This window comes from Pituophis catenifer, unplaced genomic scaffold, assembly GCF_029215685.1.
Source record: "Pituophis catenifer annectens isolate HBS135680 unplaced genomic scaffold, rPitCat1.0.hap2 SCAF_2, whole genome shotgun sequence".
NCBI classification, from domain to species: Eukaryota; Metazoa; Chordata; class Lepidosauria; order Squamata; family Colubridae; genus Pituophis; species Pituophis catenifer.
In genome coordinates this window covers 65,232,256-65,253,395 of record NW_027256882.1, presented here as the reverse complement: position 1 = coordinate 65,253,395, position 21,140 = coordinate 65,232,256, and the positions used below count along the sequence as shown (strand labels likewise).

At 37.8% G+C, this 21,140-nt stretch overlaps 1 protein-coding gene across 2 annotated transcripts in view; it reads left to right on the top strand.

Annotated features, from left to right (window-relative positions):
* Window positions 1-21,140, top strand: part of SRGAP3 (SLIT-ROBO Rho GTPase activating protein 3) — a 223,151-nt gene that overhangs the window by 179,995 nt on the left and 22,016 nt on the right. The window contains exons 11-17 of one of the 2 annotated variants that reach the window (XM_070933588.1): window positions 4,792-4,819; window positions 10,484-10,514; window positions 11,094-11,154; window positions 12,697-12,774; window positions 14,454-14,588; window positions 18,998-19,103; window positions 19,345-19,572. In XM_070933588.1, coding sequence (XP_070789689.1) covers window positions 4,792-4,819; window positions 10,484-10,514; window positions 11,094-11,154; window positions 12,697-12,774; window positions 14,454-14,588; window positions 18,998-19,103; window positions 19,345-19,572 — 667 coding nt within the window. Of the gene's footprint in view, window positions 1-4,791; window positions 4,820-8,293; window positions 8,397-10,483; window positions 10,515-11,093; window positions 11,155-12,696; window positions 12,775-14,453; window positions 14,589-18,997; window positions 19,104-19,344; window positions 19,573-21,140 lie in introns of both variants that reach the window. The other variant, XM_070933587.1, reaches the window with a different exon arrangement.

Genomic DNA, 21,140 nt, shown 5'->3' with positions numbered 1-21,140 from the left:
TAAGAGCATGATGTGTCAATTAAAACTGCAAGCACTTGTCTTTTCACATCCTTATGAGTCAAGTTCTGCATACTAATCCAATATTTAATTGATTGTGGACTATTCATTCTTGAATTAGTTTCTCTTTATTTTCTTTCCTCATCATGAACAGTTTAATGTATTTCTAAAAATACACATTTACATTCCTGGAAGTTTATTCCTTTACTAAAAAGCATCCAAGGTTTTGCCCATTTCTCTTTATGCTGACTGTAAGCTTTGATTTTCAGTTCCAGCCTTTAGCATGTGTTCTGCATGGCCATGAAAGCTTGCTATCTATTTCTAAACCCCCTGCCTTTTTCTTTATGAAGTTCTTTGATGTAATTCTGGATTTGACTTTTTTCTGAAATGACTCACTTGATGGGTATTTCAGGCCATTGCTCTCTTGAGAAGTTTGCATTAATGGAAAGATGGAGATAAGATAAAAAAATCTATTATTGAGTGAAGTTGTAAATAGGAATTAGATTGTAGTATTCATTATATTTCAATAGACCCTTATTTATGTTCTACAGTAGTTCGATGACATTCTTGACAAGTTTGGATTTCCTTTAACAACTGGTTTTACTTATTATATTACACAGATATCCTGAGTTTTAACAGTCATAAATAATGAATAAATGAATGTCTAAATAATAAGGTATTTCTATAATAGTAATTCTTCTTCTTTGTAATTAAGTTAATACATTTTAAAATATTTCCTTCTAGTTTCTGAATTCATATGCTTCATCTGCTTTATTTATTTATTTTTATTTTCATTTAATAAGGCTGTGGAAAGCTTTGATTGGATAATTTAATTTGGTGAAATTTTTTACCTGAAAGACCATATCAAAGCAGAGATAGCTTTGCTTTATGTTATCTTGCAGCCTTGCCCAGAATTTCCAGAAGCAGAGGCTGCTGCAAAAATACAGTACTCATTCCAGCTATTGGAAATGCCAGTTGAGGTTATAAAGTGACAAAGCACCTTGTTAAAGCAATTCATGGTGCTATTTTGCCTTGACAAGAACTATGTTGTCTCTGCAGAACAAAGTTTCTCATTAAAGTAAATCCTACTCATTTCACCTGGGCTATCATTTAATCAAAATGTCTTTGCTCTTCCAGTGTAAGTGTAAATTTTATATAATATAAGCATACAAATTAAAGAGACAGCATCCAGAAAATAAACACAACCAGAGTATGTGTCCTGTAATATTTAGTATGTCAGCTCTGTTCAAGATAGGCAAGGTTAAGTAACAGAATCTTGAAGTATGGAGTTCTTGGCGTTTTCTAAGTACCTATAACTCCACAATCCAGCCCTGAGCTAGAGATAGCTTCTTCAGTTGGAATGATGAAAGCTTATCAGAATGTTATACCAAATAAAATCAAGGCAGGGTTATTCTCAGTTTCTTTCTCACACTTTCCACTTTATCAGAACTCTTTGCTCCTCCCTTAACGCTTCATTGTTTCCTTCCTAAGGTCAGATCACATTCTTTTACATAATGCTGGATGGAACGTTACCTTGTAAATGATTAAGATATAATGATGAAGTGTAGTGCAGTGTACTGTGTTTAAGTGTACTGTAGTTAAGATTAAGTATGGTACAATGTAGTGATTAAGACTAGAAGTAGCAGCCCATGAAACAACAAGAAGTCTATAGCACCCATATACAGTCCATCACCAATTAAGGTCATTTTGTGATATTTTACTCAGAATAATTGAAACTTAATGTTATAGTATTTTCCCCAAAAAATTAAGGGTGGAAAAGAGAACAAGAAGCCTCTTCAGATAATCAAACTTTCTTTTAATCCTAACACTGAAAATAGTTAAAAAGTGTCTCAATATTTAATAACAAGCTGGCTGTATTTTGGACCATTTCTCAGACTGCTTGTGGGGATTTTAAAGGTGAGAATGGGAGCAGGAGGTTTGAAGTAGTGGACATCTCCCATTTTTACACATACGTTTCTCCAAATTAACAACAACCAAACAAGTCTCACCAAACAAGGCTGGAATCTGAAAACTACTTGGGAAGCAAGTTGTGGCTCTCCATCCAGTGAAAGTTGCTTATACCTTCAGTGGAACCAAAAAGAGAAGCTTCAAAGTGCCCTGATGATCATTGGGTCATTTTGAACCAATTCACTTGCTTTCAGTATAGCCTATCTTAGTGGTATAAGGATATATGCCTTGCTGAGTTTCTTGGGGGGAAAAAAGCAGAGATGTGAATGGAACAAACACACTTCAAACTCACAAATGAAGGCGAACATACGTGTCTCAGGATAATGTTGCAGGATCCATTCTGGGTCGATCACTGAGAGCTTTTGCCTTTTGAACTTTTGGACTCGTACTCCTGGAGCCCATCTTCTCTCTTTAGCCTAGAGAGAAGTTCCCCGAAGATAGACTCCAGGATGAGTCTGAAAGCTCACAAGACAAAACCTCTGATCCCAGTGACCGACCCAGATTGGATCCTGTAACACTTGAAACGGTTGTGATCTGGAAAGATTTATTTTGAATAATTATTTTGTTGGGAATCCCCCTGAATACATATAGTTGTGTTAAACCCTGCTAAAATGAAACTAACCTTTAGATGACCCTAACTTGAACTGTTTTGGAGGGAGAACATTCATATTTGGGCGGGCTTTTTCAAGTATTATGATTGGTTGAGGCCCTGTGGGCCCAGAGTATAAATTACAGGAATTTGCCTGTTGTTCAGCAGTTCAGCAGTTGAATCACTAAATGCTGTTGTATCTATGCTGTCTGTTCTTGCCTACCGCAGCCCACAACTTAATACCCCCCCCCTGCCTACAGCATCTCCACCCCCTCCCTTCTACCCTTTGGACTGCCTTGCACAGCAGCAGGAGCACTGGGGCTGAAGTAGAGGTCTGGGGTCATTAGCAGTGTCAGCCAGCCCCCAATGCTGCAGGGAGGGCCCCACAAGCCATGCGTCTTGGCCAGCCACCCAAATACCATAGCGCAAAGCCACTGCCACCCTGTGTTTCACAGGTTCTGCTAACCTTTATGGTCGTCTTCCTCCAGTTGTTTAGTACTTGGCTTGACCCTATGCGAGTCAGCTGCTGGTTGTGCCAGGCCTTCTTCTTGAGGCTGCTTGTGCCATTCTCCAAATAGTGAGTGCTGTTCTCACGAGGCTTTGGAAGGCCGTAAAAGCTTTCCTAAGCATTGCAAGGAGGCAGTATGTGCTTTGGAGAAACATGCATTGGCCTCGGTAAGGAGACCTGGTGTGGCTAGCAGATGAAAAGGCAAAGGCCTGCAGAGCGTAGGGCAGGAGCACCAGCTAGGGCTTTGCACAAGGATCTTAGAATGGCTGACTGCGATGTTAGGGTTGTGGTTGTACTACTCAGCAGCAGACGCCTGGATGCGAGAGCAGCTAGCTGAGACAGGGCAGCCAATAGGGCAGAGGAGTGGGGGGGGGAGAGAGAAAAGAGGAGACAGGTGCAGCAGGGGAAATTGAAGAGGAAGCAAAGGAAGTAGTCTTTATTTTACCAAAGCTTAGGGCTGGAAGGGACCAAGCTGGTAATGGCTTGGATCAGGGTGGGTCCTGACCTAGTGGCCAATGGAATTTGGTTACCAATCACAACTGGGACTGCTGGGATTCCTGTTACTAAACAATGATGTCATGTGGCATGGCTTAGTGATGGAAATTCTGGTCACAATTACTGTCATAACTCAAGGACTGCCTTTAAAGAGTCCAGATTAGGTCTCTGGCATCTACACTTAATCTTTCTAGAATTGCTGGTGTCATTAGAGGATACGCTACTAAACCAAATAGGCTTGTATTCTGAAGGAAACATCCCAATCTGTTCTTAGGAAAATGCTATTTCGTGGCCAAATTACATATTATAGTAAACATGCAGCACAATACAAGTTTGCCTTCTAATTTGTTTCTGCTGGAGGCATTGGGAAGACAATTACAGTGCACAGGGAAGGGAGGTCCCCGGTCCCCAATTCCAGCTTTCTGAAAAATAACTCCTTTGCACAGTTTGAAGCAACAGACAAATGTTTCTATTAGAAACACTTTTCTTTGGTTGGTAGCCATGGAGGCCTATGTGACATTTAAAGGGTAAATGTCTCTTGCCATGCACTGCAATTCCTCAAAAAACCCCTCACCTGTTGCTTAGACATTATTAAAAATAAATAAATAAAGAGAAGGTAAAACAGTTTGCCATATAGTTAGCATAGCACAAAAGCTGACCCTGAAAAGAAATCTGGGAAAAAAATTACACATAACACCACATCAACTGTTGGGAGGGGAACTTAGAAAGCTCTTAAATTTCAAACTCTTTGGAATGTATATGGATGGTAAGGATGGGAGCACTCTTCCTTCTGAAAGACATTACAATAGTATATAAGAAGAATAAAAAAATAGGTTAATAGGCCATTAACTATTAAAATAAGGCAATGAAAATACAAAAATTAAAATTCCATTGATTTTTTATAAAAGACCTTCAAAAAGCTGATCTAGGCATAGTTTTTATCCTGCAAAATCCTAGTTGAACTATCTTTTAGGATTCTATGGGCTCCTGCAGGTTTTTTGTTTGTTTGTTTTTGTTTTCCCCAAACTTGGCAACTTTAAAATGTGTGGCCTTCCTATGCTGGTTGGTGAATTCTGGGAATTGAAGTCCACACACCTTAAACTTGCCAAGTTTCAAAAACACTGGGCTATAGGATTATACTGATTTCCCTCCCCTCCCCCCAACAAGGTATTCCTATATATAAATAAATAGTAAGGCTGCCATTAACATTCAGTTTGTTTCCTCCCTTCCACAGGTGAAAGAGCTGAATGTGGAACAACTAGGTAAGTGGAACTCTTTGTTTTTCTATTTTATTCTGGTGATTGGTTGCTACTCCTTCTATAACAGGGCTGTCAAACTCATGGCCTGTGGGCCGGATGCGTCATGCTCTGGCCACGCCCATGCCCGGTTTAGCAAAGAGAAAAAAAAGTTGCGATACATCATGTGATGCTGCCATGACGACACGAGTTTGACACCCCTGTTCTATAAGGAGGACTGAACTATTTTAAATCCATCTGCTTCAAATTTATAAAATCTTCCAGGCATGAGCTATAGGGGGGAGAAAATAGCAACACTCTCCCTGCGTGAGTGGCTTACTTCTGGCTGCATTACTCAAATAGATTAATTAGAAGGACAATGAAAAAGCCTCTTGTATTTGCTGCAGTGGCAATTTTCAGCTGACTGGCTCTGAAATCAGGTAAGGCTCTGTCAGCAGAGAGTACTGCAGAGGCTTCTTGGATGTATCAGCGTTTATTCATCTACTTGTAATAGTGACCAGCATATTTAGCCAAACTGGGACTCTTTCCTTTGCTAGTTAATATATGCTTTGTCTGGGACAAATTCCTAAAGCTGCCTGCAGTCACAGTGAGTGAGATGGGAGGCCATGTAAATTACATTTAATAAATAAAATTTAAAAATAAATTTAAATCCCCAGATGTGGGATTAATTTCCAGATCATGATATATGATGGTTTCTGAATCATTCTTTTCTCTAATAAAGAGAGTGAAAAATAGGCATTAGGAATAAGAATAAATTTTGAATTCCTATAAGAAAGGAGAGCAAGGATGGGGGGGGGGAGAAATTTAGGGAAAAAAAGCACCATTGACAAAAGACATTGACAAAAGTGAGCTGCTCTCAGAAATTGGTAGGAGAGCAAATTATGATTCAGTTAAGTAGTGAAAGGTAATTTAGAAGCAGTTGGCTGGAGTGATAAAAAAGCAGTTATGGAAGAATTGAATGGGTTTCATAGAAGGTAAGCTACCCACAGCTGATTTATGCGTTCGTAGCTGTATAGTAATAGCTACTGCTAAATTAGGGATTGATTAGCTCACATCCTCATGCAAATACACCAATAATAGGGAATCATTAGCTGAAATGATCATTTATATTTTCAGCTAAAGGAAAGATTTCCAAATTTCTTTGATCTACATAATACTTGGGCATAAAGAAGTAATCATTCAACTACAGAAAAACACCTAGCAGGTGGACTAATTTTAAATTTTCTCACTGAAAAATAGAAAAGAGAGAGAGAGGATAATAGTAACAAATATACAGTAGAAGAAGGTGCAAGGAAATATGTACAGACTCTTTAAGTTTATAATGAATTCAAGATATTTAATTTCCTGTAGGCAGAAAACATACAAAAGACCCTCCTAGTAGCTCAGTTATTTTGATTGAAATGTAGGGGAATTCAAATTTACCTATCTTGTTTTTGCCTAAACTAGAACTCTGTTGTCTAAAAAGGCCAAACAATTCCAGCTAGTTTCTTCTGGTGATGTTGAGAAGACCAAATGGATCAAGTGAAATAATTTGAATATAATAGAGGGGAGGGGAGGAAACCCCAGTTATCTCAGTTTGTTTCAGTTTCTCATAGGCACTGCTTCCCTATGCTTCCCTTCACCAGAACCATTTCTACTGAAACTCCAAATATTCATGGAGAATATATTCTATCAGACACTAAAAATGCTGGTAGTTAATGTCTTGATATAAATGGACCCAGGGACTGTGGTGTGCACATTTCTTAATGTGCTTTTATACTAAGAAAATCAAAACGTTGAGTCAAGGTACCTGCCTCTAATCCCTAAGCAAAATACAGAGCACCAGCACACAGAGCCAACCAGCTACATGAAGATACTGAGAAATAGATCAACAAATAAAAACCAACCCAGCATTTATTTGGTGTTTACTTGGGAGCCTTGAGTACTATATTCTTTAAAGGAGGTATAAAATCAATATAGAGAAGGAATAATAATTTCTGACCCACAGATGGGATCCAAAGAGAGATTTATCTGAACACACTGGAATTTAAATGCAGCATGATTTCTTCCCAAAGAAATTGAGTATGCTCTAAGGCTCCCTAGTACTCTCTTATATGAAAAAATGCTATAAGAAAAGAATATGCTAGCTTTAAAATCTTGCGTACTTTCTTAGTTTCCTTTGGAACAAATTTTTAAGCTATAAAAGTTCACTCCTGCTCCAAGATTTGAGAATAGTAAGATCATTTTGTCTGTTGCTGTTTGTCATGCTTCCCCTTCTCTTAATATGCACAGCACATGCCTTGAAGGGCTGTTCAAAGCTGGTCATTCTGGCCCAGCCTGTAGACTCATTCAAAGATGTGTCTGCTTTCTGCCAAGCAAGAAGATACAAGCAAATGGCTCGAGAACTCCATATAAATGCAGTTCTTTTTAGCTCAGTTTGCAGTCATAAAGAAAAAAGAAAGAACAATAGATTGTGAAGTCTGACACCCAATGCAGCAAAAGAACTAGAAAGATTAAAAAAAAAACAGTAAAGCTTCATTGTTTAAGGCACTATGGAGGATTAGCAAAGAAAGTTGGAACTGTTTTAATAATGGCAGAATAGACAGCTTTTAGAAACCAGCTTTCTTCAAATGTGGAATTCTTTTTCTAACTAAATGTATGAGAATTCAGAATTATGAAGTGGTTGGTCAGTTCAAATTGTAGAAAAAGAGTCATTTTAATCGTATGCACATGGATTTTTTTTTAAAAAAAATTTGGACAGGCAATTCTAAGAAACCTTTTTAATTTGTCAGAATGCACTAGGTCGGTCCTTTGTAGCGAAGGATAATAGTGGATTGAGAAAGGATGAAGTTTGTGTAAAAATTTAAAAAGCTAGGATCCTGGTGGCATAAGACTTTAGAATCTTTTCAGGGAAGAGAAGATTTGCCTTTATCTCCCATCTTATTTTAAATATTGTTTTGTCCCGCTTAAAGCGAACTACATTGTAAATAGTAGTTTCCTAATAGCAATATTAGGAAAGAGCCACAGTGGCACAGTGGTTAGAGTGCAGTATTGCAGGCTACTTCTGCTGATCACTGGTTGCCAGCAGTTTGGCAGATCGAATCTCACCAGGCTCAAGGTTGACTCAGCCTTCCATCCTTCCAAGGTGGGTAAAATGAGGACCCAGATTGTTGGGGGCAATATGCTGTCTCTGTAAACAGCTTAGAGAAGGCTGAAAAAGCACTATATAAGTGTAAGTACTATTGCTAATAGGTAAGCAATTTGCCAGACCTCTTCCTCCAAAGTAAGGAAGCTGGGCGTTGTATCCTTAAGATTCAGAGGAGCTCTTCCTGTCTTCGGTGTTTAAATGACGTACTTTTGAAAAGGATATCAAGGTTCATGGAAGCAATGGACTCACCTTCACAGAGGCTTCTGTGGGTCTCTGTTTGCAGTCTTGGAGCTCGTTCCCTGCCATTGTATTCACACTGATGTTTTATGATTTCTTTTGTTCCATTTTCCCAGGCCCCCCTGTCTTCCCCCTAAACCACAGAAAATGAGGAGACCTAGGCCTCTCTCAGTCTATAATCATAAACTCTTTAACGGCAATATGGAAACATTCATTAAGGTATTGGCTGTTTAACAGTAAGAGTCTGTGAACACTGTGGATGTAATGGTAGCATTTTCCTTTTCTAACCACTGACCTGTTTCCTTTCCTTGGACCTGGCCTTTCCCATGCACTGCACATCACACCATGAAAATGGTTGGTATGCTATCTCTCTCTCTCACTCTTTCTCTCAGGAACAAAGTCTGCTGGTGCCACGCTCAAACTAGCAAGGAGCACACTTTTCTCTTGGGGTTCTGTGCTTTTGTTTATGCAAAGGGAAGGGATGAGGTAATAAGAAAGATTTTTCTGGAACAAAATGTTAGAGTAGCATCCTTTGTTCCTGCCAGCAGGCTAATTTGTAGCCTATCACATCTTGTTACTACATGCCGAACTACCCTGCTTCTTTGAAGCTTGGGGTTTATACAGACATCCTGAAATTTAAATGGTAGCGTGATTTCCTCTCTTAGAAAAATATTTCCTGCAAATCAAAGTTAAAATAAAAAGCGGCGTTTTTATGAATTCCTGGATTTTATTCAGTATTTACCAAATTTGTATATCTGCTCTTCATTAGCTTATCTAGGCAACTCTTTGAGCAAAGGTAAAATTTAAACCACAACAGTAATGGATTAAGAAATGACGTGATAAATAAAACTTCCCTATAAAACAAGAGTATTAGATCATAAAATATAAACTCTTTTAAAGATCTACATTAACAAGTAAGTCTTCATCTGGCGCTGGGAAAGTGGTGCCACAGGAACCTTTGCTGAAATGGTCCTTCGTCTAATTTTTATCTCATTTAGCAAGCTTAGAAAAATATAGTGAAGTATAATGCTACTGAGAATGCTTTTAATTTCCAATACTTCAGAGATTAGAGATGAGAGGGAACCTGATAGGGATCTAAATTCACAAAGCACAATAACTGAGCCTATTGGTCTCAATTGCTTTATTGTCTCCTTAGATTTGCTAAAATTTAGGAATACTGCACAATTCAGGAAGAGGCCCAATCTTACCCATTTACTTATAACCAGTAGCCACTAAATTGAACAGAAAGAATCAAACAAAATGAAGGGGAATCGATTTTCTGGTCAAAAAAAGCAGATGGTTAAATACTATAATTCAGTCTTGCCACAGTGGCACAGCCTGGTCTGCTTCCAACAAAAGTGCCACATTCGGAATACATCTTGGAGCTGCAAATAGTACTCATTTTTTCATTTCATTTCATTTTCATTTTATTAAATTTGTATACCACCCTACTCCCGAAGGACTCAGGGCGGTGAACAGGCACGAAATAAAACACATAAATACAAAAGTTAAAACATGATTAAAACCCAATTAAATAATTTTTGCCCGAGACAATTTAAAACTCCCAATAATTTAAAACGAATTAAAATTTGAGTTTAAAAATTTAAAAGAAGGGGAAAAAATTAGGCCAGGCCGGCCTGCTGGAATAGGAGTGTCTTCAAAGCACGGCGGAAAGTGCGCAGATCCGGGATCCTCCGTATCTCCGGGGGGAGCTCGTTCCAGAGTACTCCAGTACTCAAAATAATTTGGATAACCTCTAGCTTTTTCTTTTAAAAAAATTGGATAATCTGCAGCCCATACAATAAAAGAGGTAAAACTACAGCATTAAACATTTTTAATATTGAAATTAACACCAAAACCAAAAAGTAAAAACATTTTCACATGCAAGGAAGTCAAGACAGCTCAGAAAAAGGGGAAAAAAGCATTTTAAGAAATACAGAATACTAAAGCAACAAACTATGGCCATTGAACTGAGTATTTCCCTGCATGCAAAAGACAAGAATTTCAAGTTTGGCCAAGAGAGTTATGTAAATAAAATGAACTGGGTGATGGAAGTGTAGGAAGAACTCCATGTGGGAAAAGGGAAAATAGCAAGAAGAGCCTGAGAGTCCATTGCCTAAGCAGAGTAATTGCATACCAAGCAGTTTTATGGGTGTTGGACAGAGCCTGAACTACTGTAGTTCCTTCTAAGCTGCCATTGCATTTGAGCTTTCATAGCCTCTGGAAAATATGCTTACCCTAACTGTTCTTATTCTTGCTTAACCTATTCTTTTCTCCCCTACTTTGCTGCTTTATTTGCTTATCAGAGGAAGAAGGAATGCTCGAACAAGAAATCAGGTACTGACTAGAGGCCCCCTATCTAGAAAAATACATGTGTTATTTATTGTAAGAAGTTGCTGTGGTTCAAGGGACCTATTTAAGAGATCCCTTCTTTGAAGGAAAAAAAAAGAATGGATACAAAAGCCAAAGTTCAAGAGAGGATAACTTTCCCAAACACATTAATACAAATAAATATACAAGGATCTGCAGAGCTCTTTAAAACTGGTTTTGTGGAAAGACAAAAAATTGTTGGAAGATTTAGTATGCTAAACGGAAAGCATTAGTGTAGCTTAGCCAAGGTCTGGTTTGGCTCATAACTTTGATCCAGATGCCTCAATTTGATAATCAAGATTTCGGCTTCTTGGGAATATTGCCAAATTAACTTTCTTACAGTGGACAGTTTAAAGGATGTGCAGATTACTGTTTGAAAGCTTACATATTTTAATTTCTTGCTAACCCAGTGACTGAACTAACAGAGCTAATTTTTCAACCTGCAATTTTGCTTGAGTGTGCTTCATGAAACCACTGTTCTCATCAGATCAATACACTCAAATCGATATATTCGTTTTTTTAAAAAAATGCTATTTCTTTCCCAAGGATTCGGGACAGGCAATTCCACTTGTGGTTGAAAGTTGCATTCGTTATATTAATTTATATGGTAAGTTGAAGTGCTCCCCTCCACATTGGCCTCAAGATTTTTTTTTAAGATTTCCAGCACAAGAATGTGTCTCTACTAAAATGCAAAAATGATATGTCAGCTTATTTGACTAATTACATGGGACTCAGCCATTGTTATATTTAATTAATAAATGCTTGTCTTAACCAGAAAACAAAATACTTTCTGAATGACAAATAGTTGGATATGGAATTGTGCTCATTGACCAAATTATTTGCCTGGACACTTTTGACTGAAATCTAGTGAACTATTCCTTCTCCCTCCACTGCTGATGACTGACATTTTTTCATTTTGTTCTAGTATGAGCTAGGCAGTAGCATGCTTTAGGTCAGTAATGATGAATCGTTTAGACTCTGTGTGTCAAAAATTCAGAAAATGCCTAATTTCACTCTGCTGACATGTCACCTCCCCCCTCAAAAAAACCAGAAACAATTCATAACAAAGAGTCACTTTGGATAGTGATATGGGTGGCATATAAATTTAATAAATAAATACTTACATAATTGTAAATATGTTACAGTTTGTCTTATCTGAGGCAGCTTCAGAGATCTGGAAACTTTAGACAGTACTCTTATGTGGCCTTGCCGGCCACATAAGAACAGGAAAGCATGCCCCATTCTTTTGCTCTTTGGAGGATCCAGAGGCTGTGTGAGAACACATCACATTCTTGTTATGGCCTCTGGAACCTCCAAAAATCCATGAGAATTTTCTGCTCTTTTGAGAGGCTGCATGAGAACATGGTGCAGCTTCCTCTGGAGCTTCCCAAAAAATCATGCAAGAACATTCTTGCACAATTTTCAGAGGCTCCAAAGGCTGCATGAGAGCAAAGTCCTCTTGCACAACTTCTAGGTGGTCTGGAGGCTACACAAGCGTACACAAAATTTTCATGCAGCCTCTAGGCATGTCACCAAAAATGATATGGCATGTCACTTGTGACACTCATGTCATAGGTTCACCACCACTGTTTTAGGCCATATTTGGCTTACTTAAATTCTTGTCTGTCACCATAAATCCTCTTTGCCTTCGCCCCATGAACAAGGACTAAATCAGCAAAAGGTTGTACTGAAGCTGTAGTAGAATGGGCAGGGTTATAGTCAATTGTTTCCATGCAAGAGTTTGCAGAATCATTCTGGTTTCCTTTCTGTCAAGGCAAGATAATTCTAAATCAGGTTTGACCACCTAAGCCTTCTCCACCATCTGAGTTTATCTTATCTGCTTGAACATATCAAAACAAATTGCATACATAGGATTACAGGGAATTCAATGATTTATTTATAGATACAGTATATTAGCAATAAGATTACATATAAAAATGGTAAAGGGTGATCTATAAGTAGATTTGGGTCAATGAACTTATTTGTGTAGTAAAAAGGCTTCCCCACCCCCACCTCTGACTGTTATTGGTATCCTATAAGTAAAATATGTATTTGGAAGACCTAAATATGAAGGTAACTAAAATGATGGGGAATGATTCCAAAGAGTTTACTAAGCTTTCTTTTGAAAATATATATTTTTTCACTTCAGGTTTACAACAACAGGGTATTTTTAGAGTTCCTGGATCTCAGGTTGAAGTCAATGATATCAAAAACTCATTTGAAAGAGGTATGTAATTAGTTGATCATTCTTGTTAGAGTGATTTGCTGCTGTTTTATTTTACATGTACTTATTAGAATACATATACATTCTGAATTCTGTCTCTCTCTTCTCCATATGTGATCAGAGACATAAGCCATTTCTTTTGAGATTCCTCCATCCCATAGTTGTCTATGGAGATCAGTCATCCAGGTCATGATTGCCCCCAAAAGGTGATTTTTCAAAGGGCAGCTAGGCTTTGTTTTTGCTTGAAGAGATTTCGCTTCTCATGCGAGAAGCTTTTTCAGTTCTGAAGAAGCTTCTTGGATGAGAAGTGAAAAGTCTTCAAGCAAAAACAAAGTCCAGCTGTCTTTTGAAAAAGCACCTTGGGACATAGCATTGTTACATATAAACATTTGGGATGTGTTGCAAGATTTTGCTATACTGCTTCATAAAACTAAAGAATGTTATGATTTTTACTCATTCTTTATTAAACACAGAATTACATCACAAATCATATTAGGAGATACAAATGTCTGTGAATTTTTGCATGCAGATGATGCAACCTCATTGGCTAAAAATCCAAATATTTTGCAATTAATATTAGATTTTTTTTGTATGAGTCATAAGAGTATGAGTCTGAAGTTTAATATAGAAAAATCAAAGTAGAAACATTAGAAAAATAAATGACTTTGTGTACCTTGATAGAAAGTTGAATTAAAGATGGAAAAATCTTTGGAGAAACATTAAGACATACAAATGTTGATAGAAAAGTTAGGGGTCTGTTGGAGGCAATGAAGTCTATGACAAGGGAGAAATTTTGGTTGGAAAGGCATGATTCTTTTATCACACAGAAATAAGATATGGTTAAATTGAATGTGGAATGGCATACTTATGTGCATAATGAAACGAGAAAGCATAAGGTCAAGAATGAATGGGTGCTGAATGAATGTGGAGTCAACACAAAAGATGAGTGAGTGACCAGTATGAGAGAAACACACTGAAGGGATTAATAATAATAACTTTATTGTCATTGTACGTGTATACACAGTATACCCATACAACAAAATTCACTTAACACCCAAAGACCAGGTCCAACACACACAACAATCCCCAAACACACACCCCCACCACCACAAATTCCCCACCCCACCACCACCCAAACATCCACACAACAGATCAAGTAAGTCATATAAAGAAAAAGAATGAAAGTGGAATTGCACAGCAAACACATGAATAAACATGAGGAAGATTGAGAAAATCATGATTGAGCATAGTTGATGAGTTCTCAAAAAGAAAAAGGTGAGAGGTTTAAAGGATAAAAGACATTGGTATCTGGATGCAGAAGAAACAGATGATTTGCAAGGTTGGAGAAGAAAAGTATAATAAATGGTGCTTGTGGGAATTTTTTCCATTTCTTATTTATACTGATTTCTTTTTTCGTGTATGCTTTCTATAATGTTGTTTATCCTGAAAGACTATAAAGTGACATGTTTGCACGTACATATTATTATACTATATTATAGCATTAGAGTTCGGCAGGATTACAATGCTAATATGTTGACAAGAACAACAACAGGGAAGAGTTATTCAGGGAATTAGGAAAAAATTCCTAATTTTTGTACCAACTTTTTATTACTATGGTGTGTTGTGTTTTCTGTATAATCTAGAATTGGAATCTAATGTTATAAATAAACCTTTTATCTCAGGTGAAGATCCCCTTGCTGATGATCAAAATGAACGTGATATTAATTCTGTTGCTGGGGTCTTAAAATTGTATTTCCGGGGACTGGAAAATCCACTCTTTCCTAAGGAAAGGTTTCAGGATTTGATATCTACTATAAGTAAGTAATTTATAATAAGTCAGTTTCTTGATTTTTGCATATTATTGTCATGTGGTGGTAAAGGTGCTTATGTGAAGTAAACCATGATTTATAGCAGGGGTGTCAAACTCGATTTCATTGAGGGCTGCATCAGGTTTGTGTTTGACCTTGGGGGCTGGGGTGGGCGTGGCCAGGGTGGGTATGGTCAGCTCGATGTCACTTGTGTCTGGGACGTCTGTGGTGGCCTGAGCGCTTGCCAGCAAAAATGGGTTCTCGAGCTCCGTTTTTGACTGCGACGGCCTCCTGCAACCTCTGCCAGCAAAAATGGAGCTCAGGAGGGCCGCCTGTGGCCCTTGCAAGCTCTCTTTTTTAACTGTGACAGCCTCTTGCAACTCTCTGCCAGCGAAAATGGAGCTCAGGAAGGTCACCGCGGCCCTCCCAAGCTCCGTTTTCATTGGCAGAGGCACCGCGGGCCAATCCTTTGTTGTTTCCAGAGTGGCCCTGTGGGTCAAATCTAAGCACCCCATGGGCCAGATCCAGCCCCTGGGCCTTGAGTTTGACACCCCTGATTTATAGCTTTGCATTATTGCCAACCAAGCTTCCATAGTTTATTGCATAAAAAGTGGTTATAAACTTGGCTAAGAGTAATGTGCGGTATGACAAAAAACCAATTTTATTACCAATGTAAGCTAACGACTGGGCAGAATATTGTGTTATGTATATTGCAGGGTATTTGCATATCTGTATTGCCATGTAATTTATAATGTATTGTGTGGTTGAGAATGCAGCTCCCCTTCCTTTTTTCTTTATTATAAGCAAGAAGCTAAAATATCCTTTCAGTAGAAAAAAAAATTGTGGGAATTTTATAAAAACTGCATTCTTGTAAGCAATATCAGCAATATGAATAAATATTCAAGGACCAATTTAATTGCATGGTAGTGTTCCATATTGCTTTTAAGTAATACCTGTAACATCTTGTTTATATTACTGAACACCTTGCTGATTGTTCTGTTCATATATATTGTGGAAACAAACTTACAAATAAAATGGAACTTGACCTTTTTCATATTAAATTTATTTTTTCTTTTGTTTAAACTTTTTATTAATACAGAAAAAAATATGATTTTTGAACAGTAAGATCTCTAGGAAAAAGCATACTTGAACTAATCTATAATCTCATTTAACTGTCCTCCTACTTGCAATTTATTTTGTACACTCCATTGTTTGTAGTTTGGGGAATCCATCCTTATTAAAGAGGAACATTTCTCTTACCTTGCTCACTTTCTGAATCTTAATCCTGCACTGTTTTTATCTAGTATTATTTTTTTTAATGATAATGCTCATTATTTTTGCATTATGGGTATTAATTCAGCCAAATTTATTTAATTCATTTTATTCGATTTTAAATTTTGTATATCTATGTGTTTTATTTCATGGCTGTGCACCGCCCTGAGTCCTTCGGGAGTAGGGCGGTATAGAAATTCAATAAAATAAATAAATAAATAAATAAATACTCTTCTTAATCCTTTCTTCAGTTGTACACTGTATAGTGCACTCATTACTTAGAAGATCATCAAACAGGTGTTGAATTTTTTTGATCTGCTAGATCACGGGTGTCAAACTCACCGCATCATGTTGCCTTCACGTGATGTTTTGTGACGTTTCCCCAGGGGTGAAATCTGCTTACCTTCCTTACCGGTTCGGAAGCACATGCGGCATGCACGTCATATGCATGCCCAGATGTGCGCATGCGCAAAATCTTCTCCACATGCGCAGAAGGTAAAAAGCACATTACTTCCTGGTTAAAACTGGGTGGGTGGGCGGAGCTTTGCTCCACCATCGCTACTGGATCACTGAACCACTGGCCAAGATCGCTAGTGGACTGGGCGATCCGGCCCAATCTGGGAGCTTTTCACCCCTGGTTTCCCCCCTTTGTGGAGCTGGGATGGGCATGGCCTGTGCATGACACATCTGGCCCACGGGCAGCCAGTTTGACACCCCTGTGCTAGATCATTTACTTTGTCAACAATGTTCCTTGGTGACCTAATAGATGCCTTTGGTTGTGGATGGCCGTGTGATGCAGCATTGAAGTAATGGTCTCCTTTCTATGGTTAAGATGTCCATGGTTGTGTCGAATCAACTGGGCATTCCATCCAGTGCAGAATTAAAGAATCTGAAAGCAATATTATATTTAAAAATACAGTAATCACAAGGGCAATACTATAAAATAAATCTGGAGAATATTAGCCTTCTGGCAAGATGCAACAGGCAATTTCTGCAGAATTATTAGAGAGACAAAAGAAATTTATAAGCACACAATTTAAATAGAGATGACTGATCAACTGTTATCCTACTGCAGCTAGCAATTATTTGTGGCATTCTGCTTCACTGAACGTAAGCAGTATATAAAGACATGACAGCTATTATTGAGTTCAGTTTTAGATATACTCTGCAGAAGCTAACAATAAGGCTACTGAAACTTCAGTATATATTCATTGTCTCACGAGGCAATCTCATAAGTCATTTCACCAATCACTTCCAGCAGTGAAAACCTACCTGCTGTGATTAAATGACTGGATGGCTTTTATTCATTACAATTCTTGTCATATGTTCTGGATTTTTGCAAGTTCCTCTGGAGATACTTATGATTTATTCATGCATATTACAAAGGGGGGAAAAAAGAAATATTCCAAAAATTGGGATGGGAAGGAAAACCAAATCACCTCATGTTCTAATTCCACAAAAATACATCTTGAAATTATGCAGATGCTTTGATTTATTTCTATGCTGTGTGCCATTTTTGTAGTTCTGCTGATTAAATAAAATTTTTAAAAAAGCTCCGGTCCTGCTTCTAAAAATTCCATACCACACTACTAAAATTTCTGTGTATAGGTGACAGAGCTATCTAGGCCTTGCATCCTGTCTTGCTAAATCCTATTAGGAGAATTTATACACAAATCTTGAAGAAATGGTATACTATTCCCAAACCCTTGTTTACAAACAAGTAAATAAATTAAGAGAGAGAGGAATAAATGCATTGTTTTTTTTTAAAAGTCTGACTGAGGAATTCTGAGATTGAAGTCCATACATCTTATAGTTGCAGAGTGTTGGGAAACACTGCTTTAAAATAAACCAAAACCTCAAGATCTAAAAGCTGGTTGTAAACAACAATTGTTGAACCAATTTATTTTGTATCTGGCAGGTGCAATTCCCTCAGAACAGGTGCTTTTAAGCCAATTTTTGTCATAACATATACATAGCAATAGCACTTAGGCTTATATACTGCTTCACAGTGCTTTACAGCCATCTCTAAGCGGTTTACAGAATCAATATATTGCCCCCAACAATCTGGGTCCTCATTTTACCAACCTTGGAAGGATGGAAGGCTGAATCAACCTTGAGCCGGTGAGACTACTGAACTACTGAACTGCTGGCAGTCAGCAGAATTAGCCTGCAATACTTCATTCTAATCACTGCGGCACCACAAATCTTAAATAACCTCTGAAGCAACATTAGTTTGTAAATTATATCTAGTCTCTAGTAGTTTTGACTTACGACCATAATTGAGCTCAGAATTATCGTCATAAGTCATGTTGGCTGTTAAGCAGGTCACCGTGTGGCTGCATCTGATTTTATGAGGTTTTTTTGCAGCAGTGGTTAAGTAAACATCACAGCCATTAAGTATATCCATTGTCCACAATGGGTATTTTTTGCCAGAAACAGGAAGTAAATGGCAATTTCTGACCAAAAAAAGTTATAAATCACAAACATATGACTTGGGATGCTGCATATGGCCATAAAATCAAGCAGAGCCTCTACAATTATGTGACCTAAGGGGGAGCATTGTGACTTCAAATCCAGGATATATGTAGTGTTATAGGGAAGGTCTGTCATAGCTTGGTCACTAAGCAATCAGTTGTAAGTCAAGGACTACCTGTAGTGACCAACAGAAGAAGTACCACCACCCCCACAGTCTGTCCAATCAGTTTGTTTGCTTTGAGGAGGAATTGTTGGTCTTGGATCCAAACTTCCTTTGGTCAGTTCTAATGCTAATTTTGCCACCTAATAATGTAGTGAATGTACACAACATCTCTTCTCAGTTCTGCTCTTGGATTACTATGTCTTATTTGACAGTTTTCAAATATTTCCTACTTGTTTGAGAAAGGGCAACTTGATGTGTGCAAAGGGAAGGAAGTGCCTGTCCTGCAGAATAGCAGATTGTTTTGGGAGGTTGACTTCCAAGTTGTTTGTCTTTGACTATGTCTATAAGAAACCCAGTCAACTGTTTGACTTGTTCTGTTACCATTTTTGTTACTGTGAACTGCTTCAAGTCCAGGGTGCAATAAGTAGACAAATGTTGGGATGCATGTGCTTATAAATAAATAAATGAGAGGTTGAATCTGAACACACGTTTCATTTTTATGTTACAGAAATTGAAAACCCTGTCGAAAGAGTGCACCAGATCCAGCAAATCATTATCACCTTGCCACGAGCTGTCATCATTGTAATGAGATACCTCTTTGCTTTCCTTAACCAGTGAGTATTTTCTTTAACTATTTACTTTGAATGGAGCTGTAATAGCCTTCCCTGGTCAATACTCTTCCCTTTCAGCGTTCTCTTTTTTCCTCAAACCTAGCACTGGGCAAAAGGGAGGCGTGTCCCTTGACCATCATTACTTGTAATTGTTGCTTTTTGCCCAGCTAGAGGAAATGACTGTAGAGCACTATGTGTGTATTACTTGAAGCATGATGTAGCTGTGGGTTACTTGTATTTTCAGCTTGTCACAATACAGTGATGAGAACATGATGGATCCCTACAATCTAGCCATCTGCTTTGGACCAACTTTGATGCATATCCCAGATGGACAGGATCCAGTGTCCTGCCAGGCTCATGTCAATGAGGTCATCAAAACCATCATAATCAATCATGAGGCCATCTTCCCTACCCTCAGGGAACTGGAAGGACCTGTTTATGAAAAATGCATGACTGGTGGGGAAGAGTACTGGTAAGAAACTTAGAAATGAAATATGTGCCTTTAGCATCTTAAAAAGATTAGGAATTTCTTCTTGTTAAATTGTGGGGTGCTTATTTCAGGTGTTTTTAATTTAAATAGTAAGATTGTTACAGGGTTATTTCTCTGCCCAGACTGGAATGGATTGTTGTGCATGTATGAACTATAATTATTATAGTTATAGTATAATTATTATAGTATAACTATAATTATAAACAAAAATAATTATTTTTGTTTCTAAATCTCTGAGTTACCCAGGAAGATTTCAAATAATGTTGTGCTAATGGAATGTAGGAACCCAATGGAAGTTGGAGCCTAATTCATTTTCAGGTCTTTTCAGAATATAAATAGAGATGGTTTGGAACCAATTTCACTCAATCCAACATTCTTCTTTCCATAGGGAAAACCCAAATTCTTTTTAATGGCCCATAATCAGGGCATGGGTTGGGTCTATTACCTCCTACTGCCCTTGTTCTCAATCAATTGATATTAGTTTATGTTCTCCAAATGTGGAGTTCTATCTTATTTTTTTGAAGAAACTACCAATCTCTTGCCACTTTTTTTGTTTCAATGATTTTGCTTTTTAGTACATGTAGTACTGATTCCATGAAGAAATACAGAGATCGAAATATATAAATCGAAATATCTATCAAGAGTTGTTACTTTTAGCACACATTTTACTCATTTGGGGCATATTTTGATGCATTAGTAAGATTTGTTTCGATACAAATGACAAGACTTTTCAGGCTAAAAACCACATTTTCTTCTTGTCTCCACACTCTGGTGAGGCTTGGACATGGTTGCTGGGAGTAATAGGTCAGCCATGTGTTTCCTAACTCTAGTTTAGATAGAATAAATGTAATCCTCTTATATCCAGTAGCTGAAGTCATCTTTTCCATCAACTTTACATTATTTTGAACAAAAGTTACTATTTAAATATTGTTTCCTGACTATATGATACTTTGCCCTTAGGTGAGATTAGGTTTTTCTTTAGTCTCTGTTGATTATAGCTGCCACAACTCTTACTGGTTGCAGTTTATGGGAGTTGAAGTCCAAAACTTATAGAATACACCAGGTTGCCAAGGGATGGGTTAGATTTTAATTATTGGGTTTATCATGAAGTCATTGCTCGCATTAGAGCAAACAGTGAAGGTTCTTAAAAGCATTTTTGTTTATTTTACAGTTTACTCTTGTTTAACAGTTCATTGTCTTGATGGGCTTAGCAATTACACTAAACTGATAATTATTCCCAAAAGCTAACAATTAAATCCTATACATGTCTACTCAGAAATAAGCCCAGTTGAGTTCAGTGGGACTTGCTCCCAGGTAAGTCTATATGAATGAAGCAATCTTGGGGGTGGGGGGTGGGGTAAACCTGAAAAATAACTGAAAATGTTTCAAACGATAATTCAGCTAAGACCAACACTCCTAGCCTAAATCCCATTTTTCCTTATTTTGAGTGGCACGGTGGCTCAGTGATTAAGATGCTGGGCTTGTCAGCTAGAAAGCCAGTAGCTCAGGTTTAAAATCCAAGCTCCATGCAACGGGGTGTGTTCCTGTCC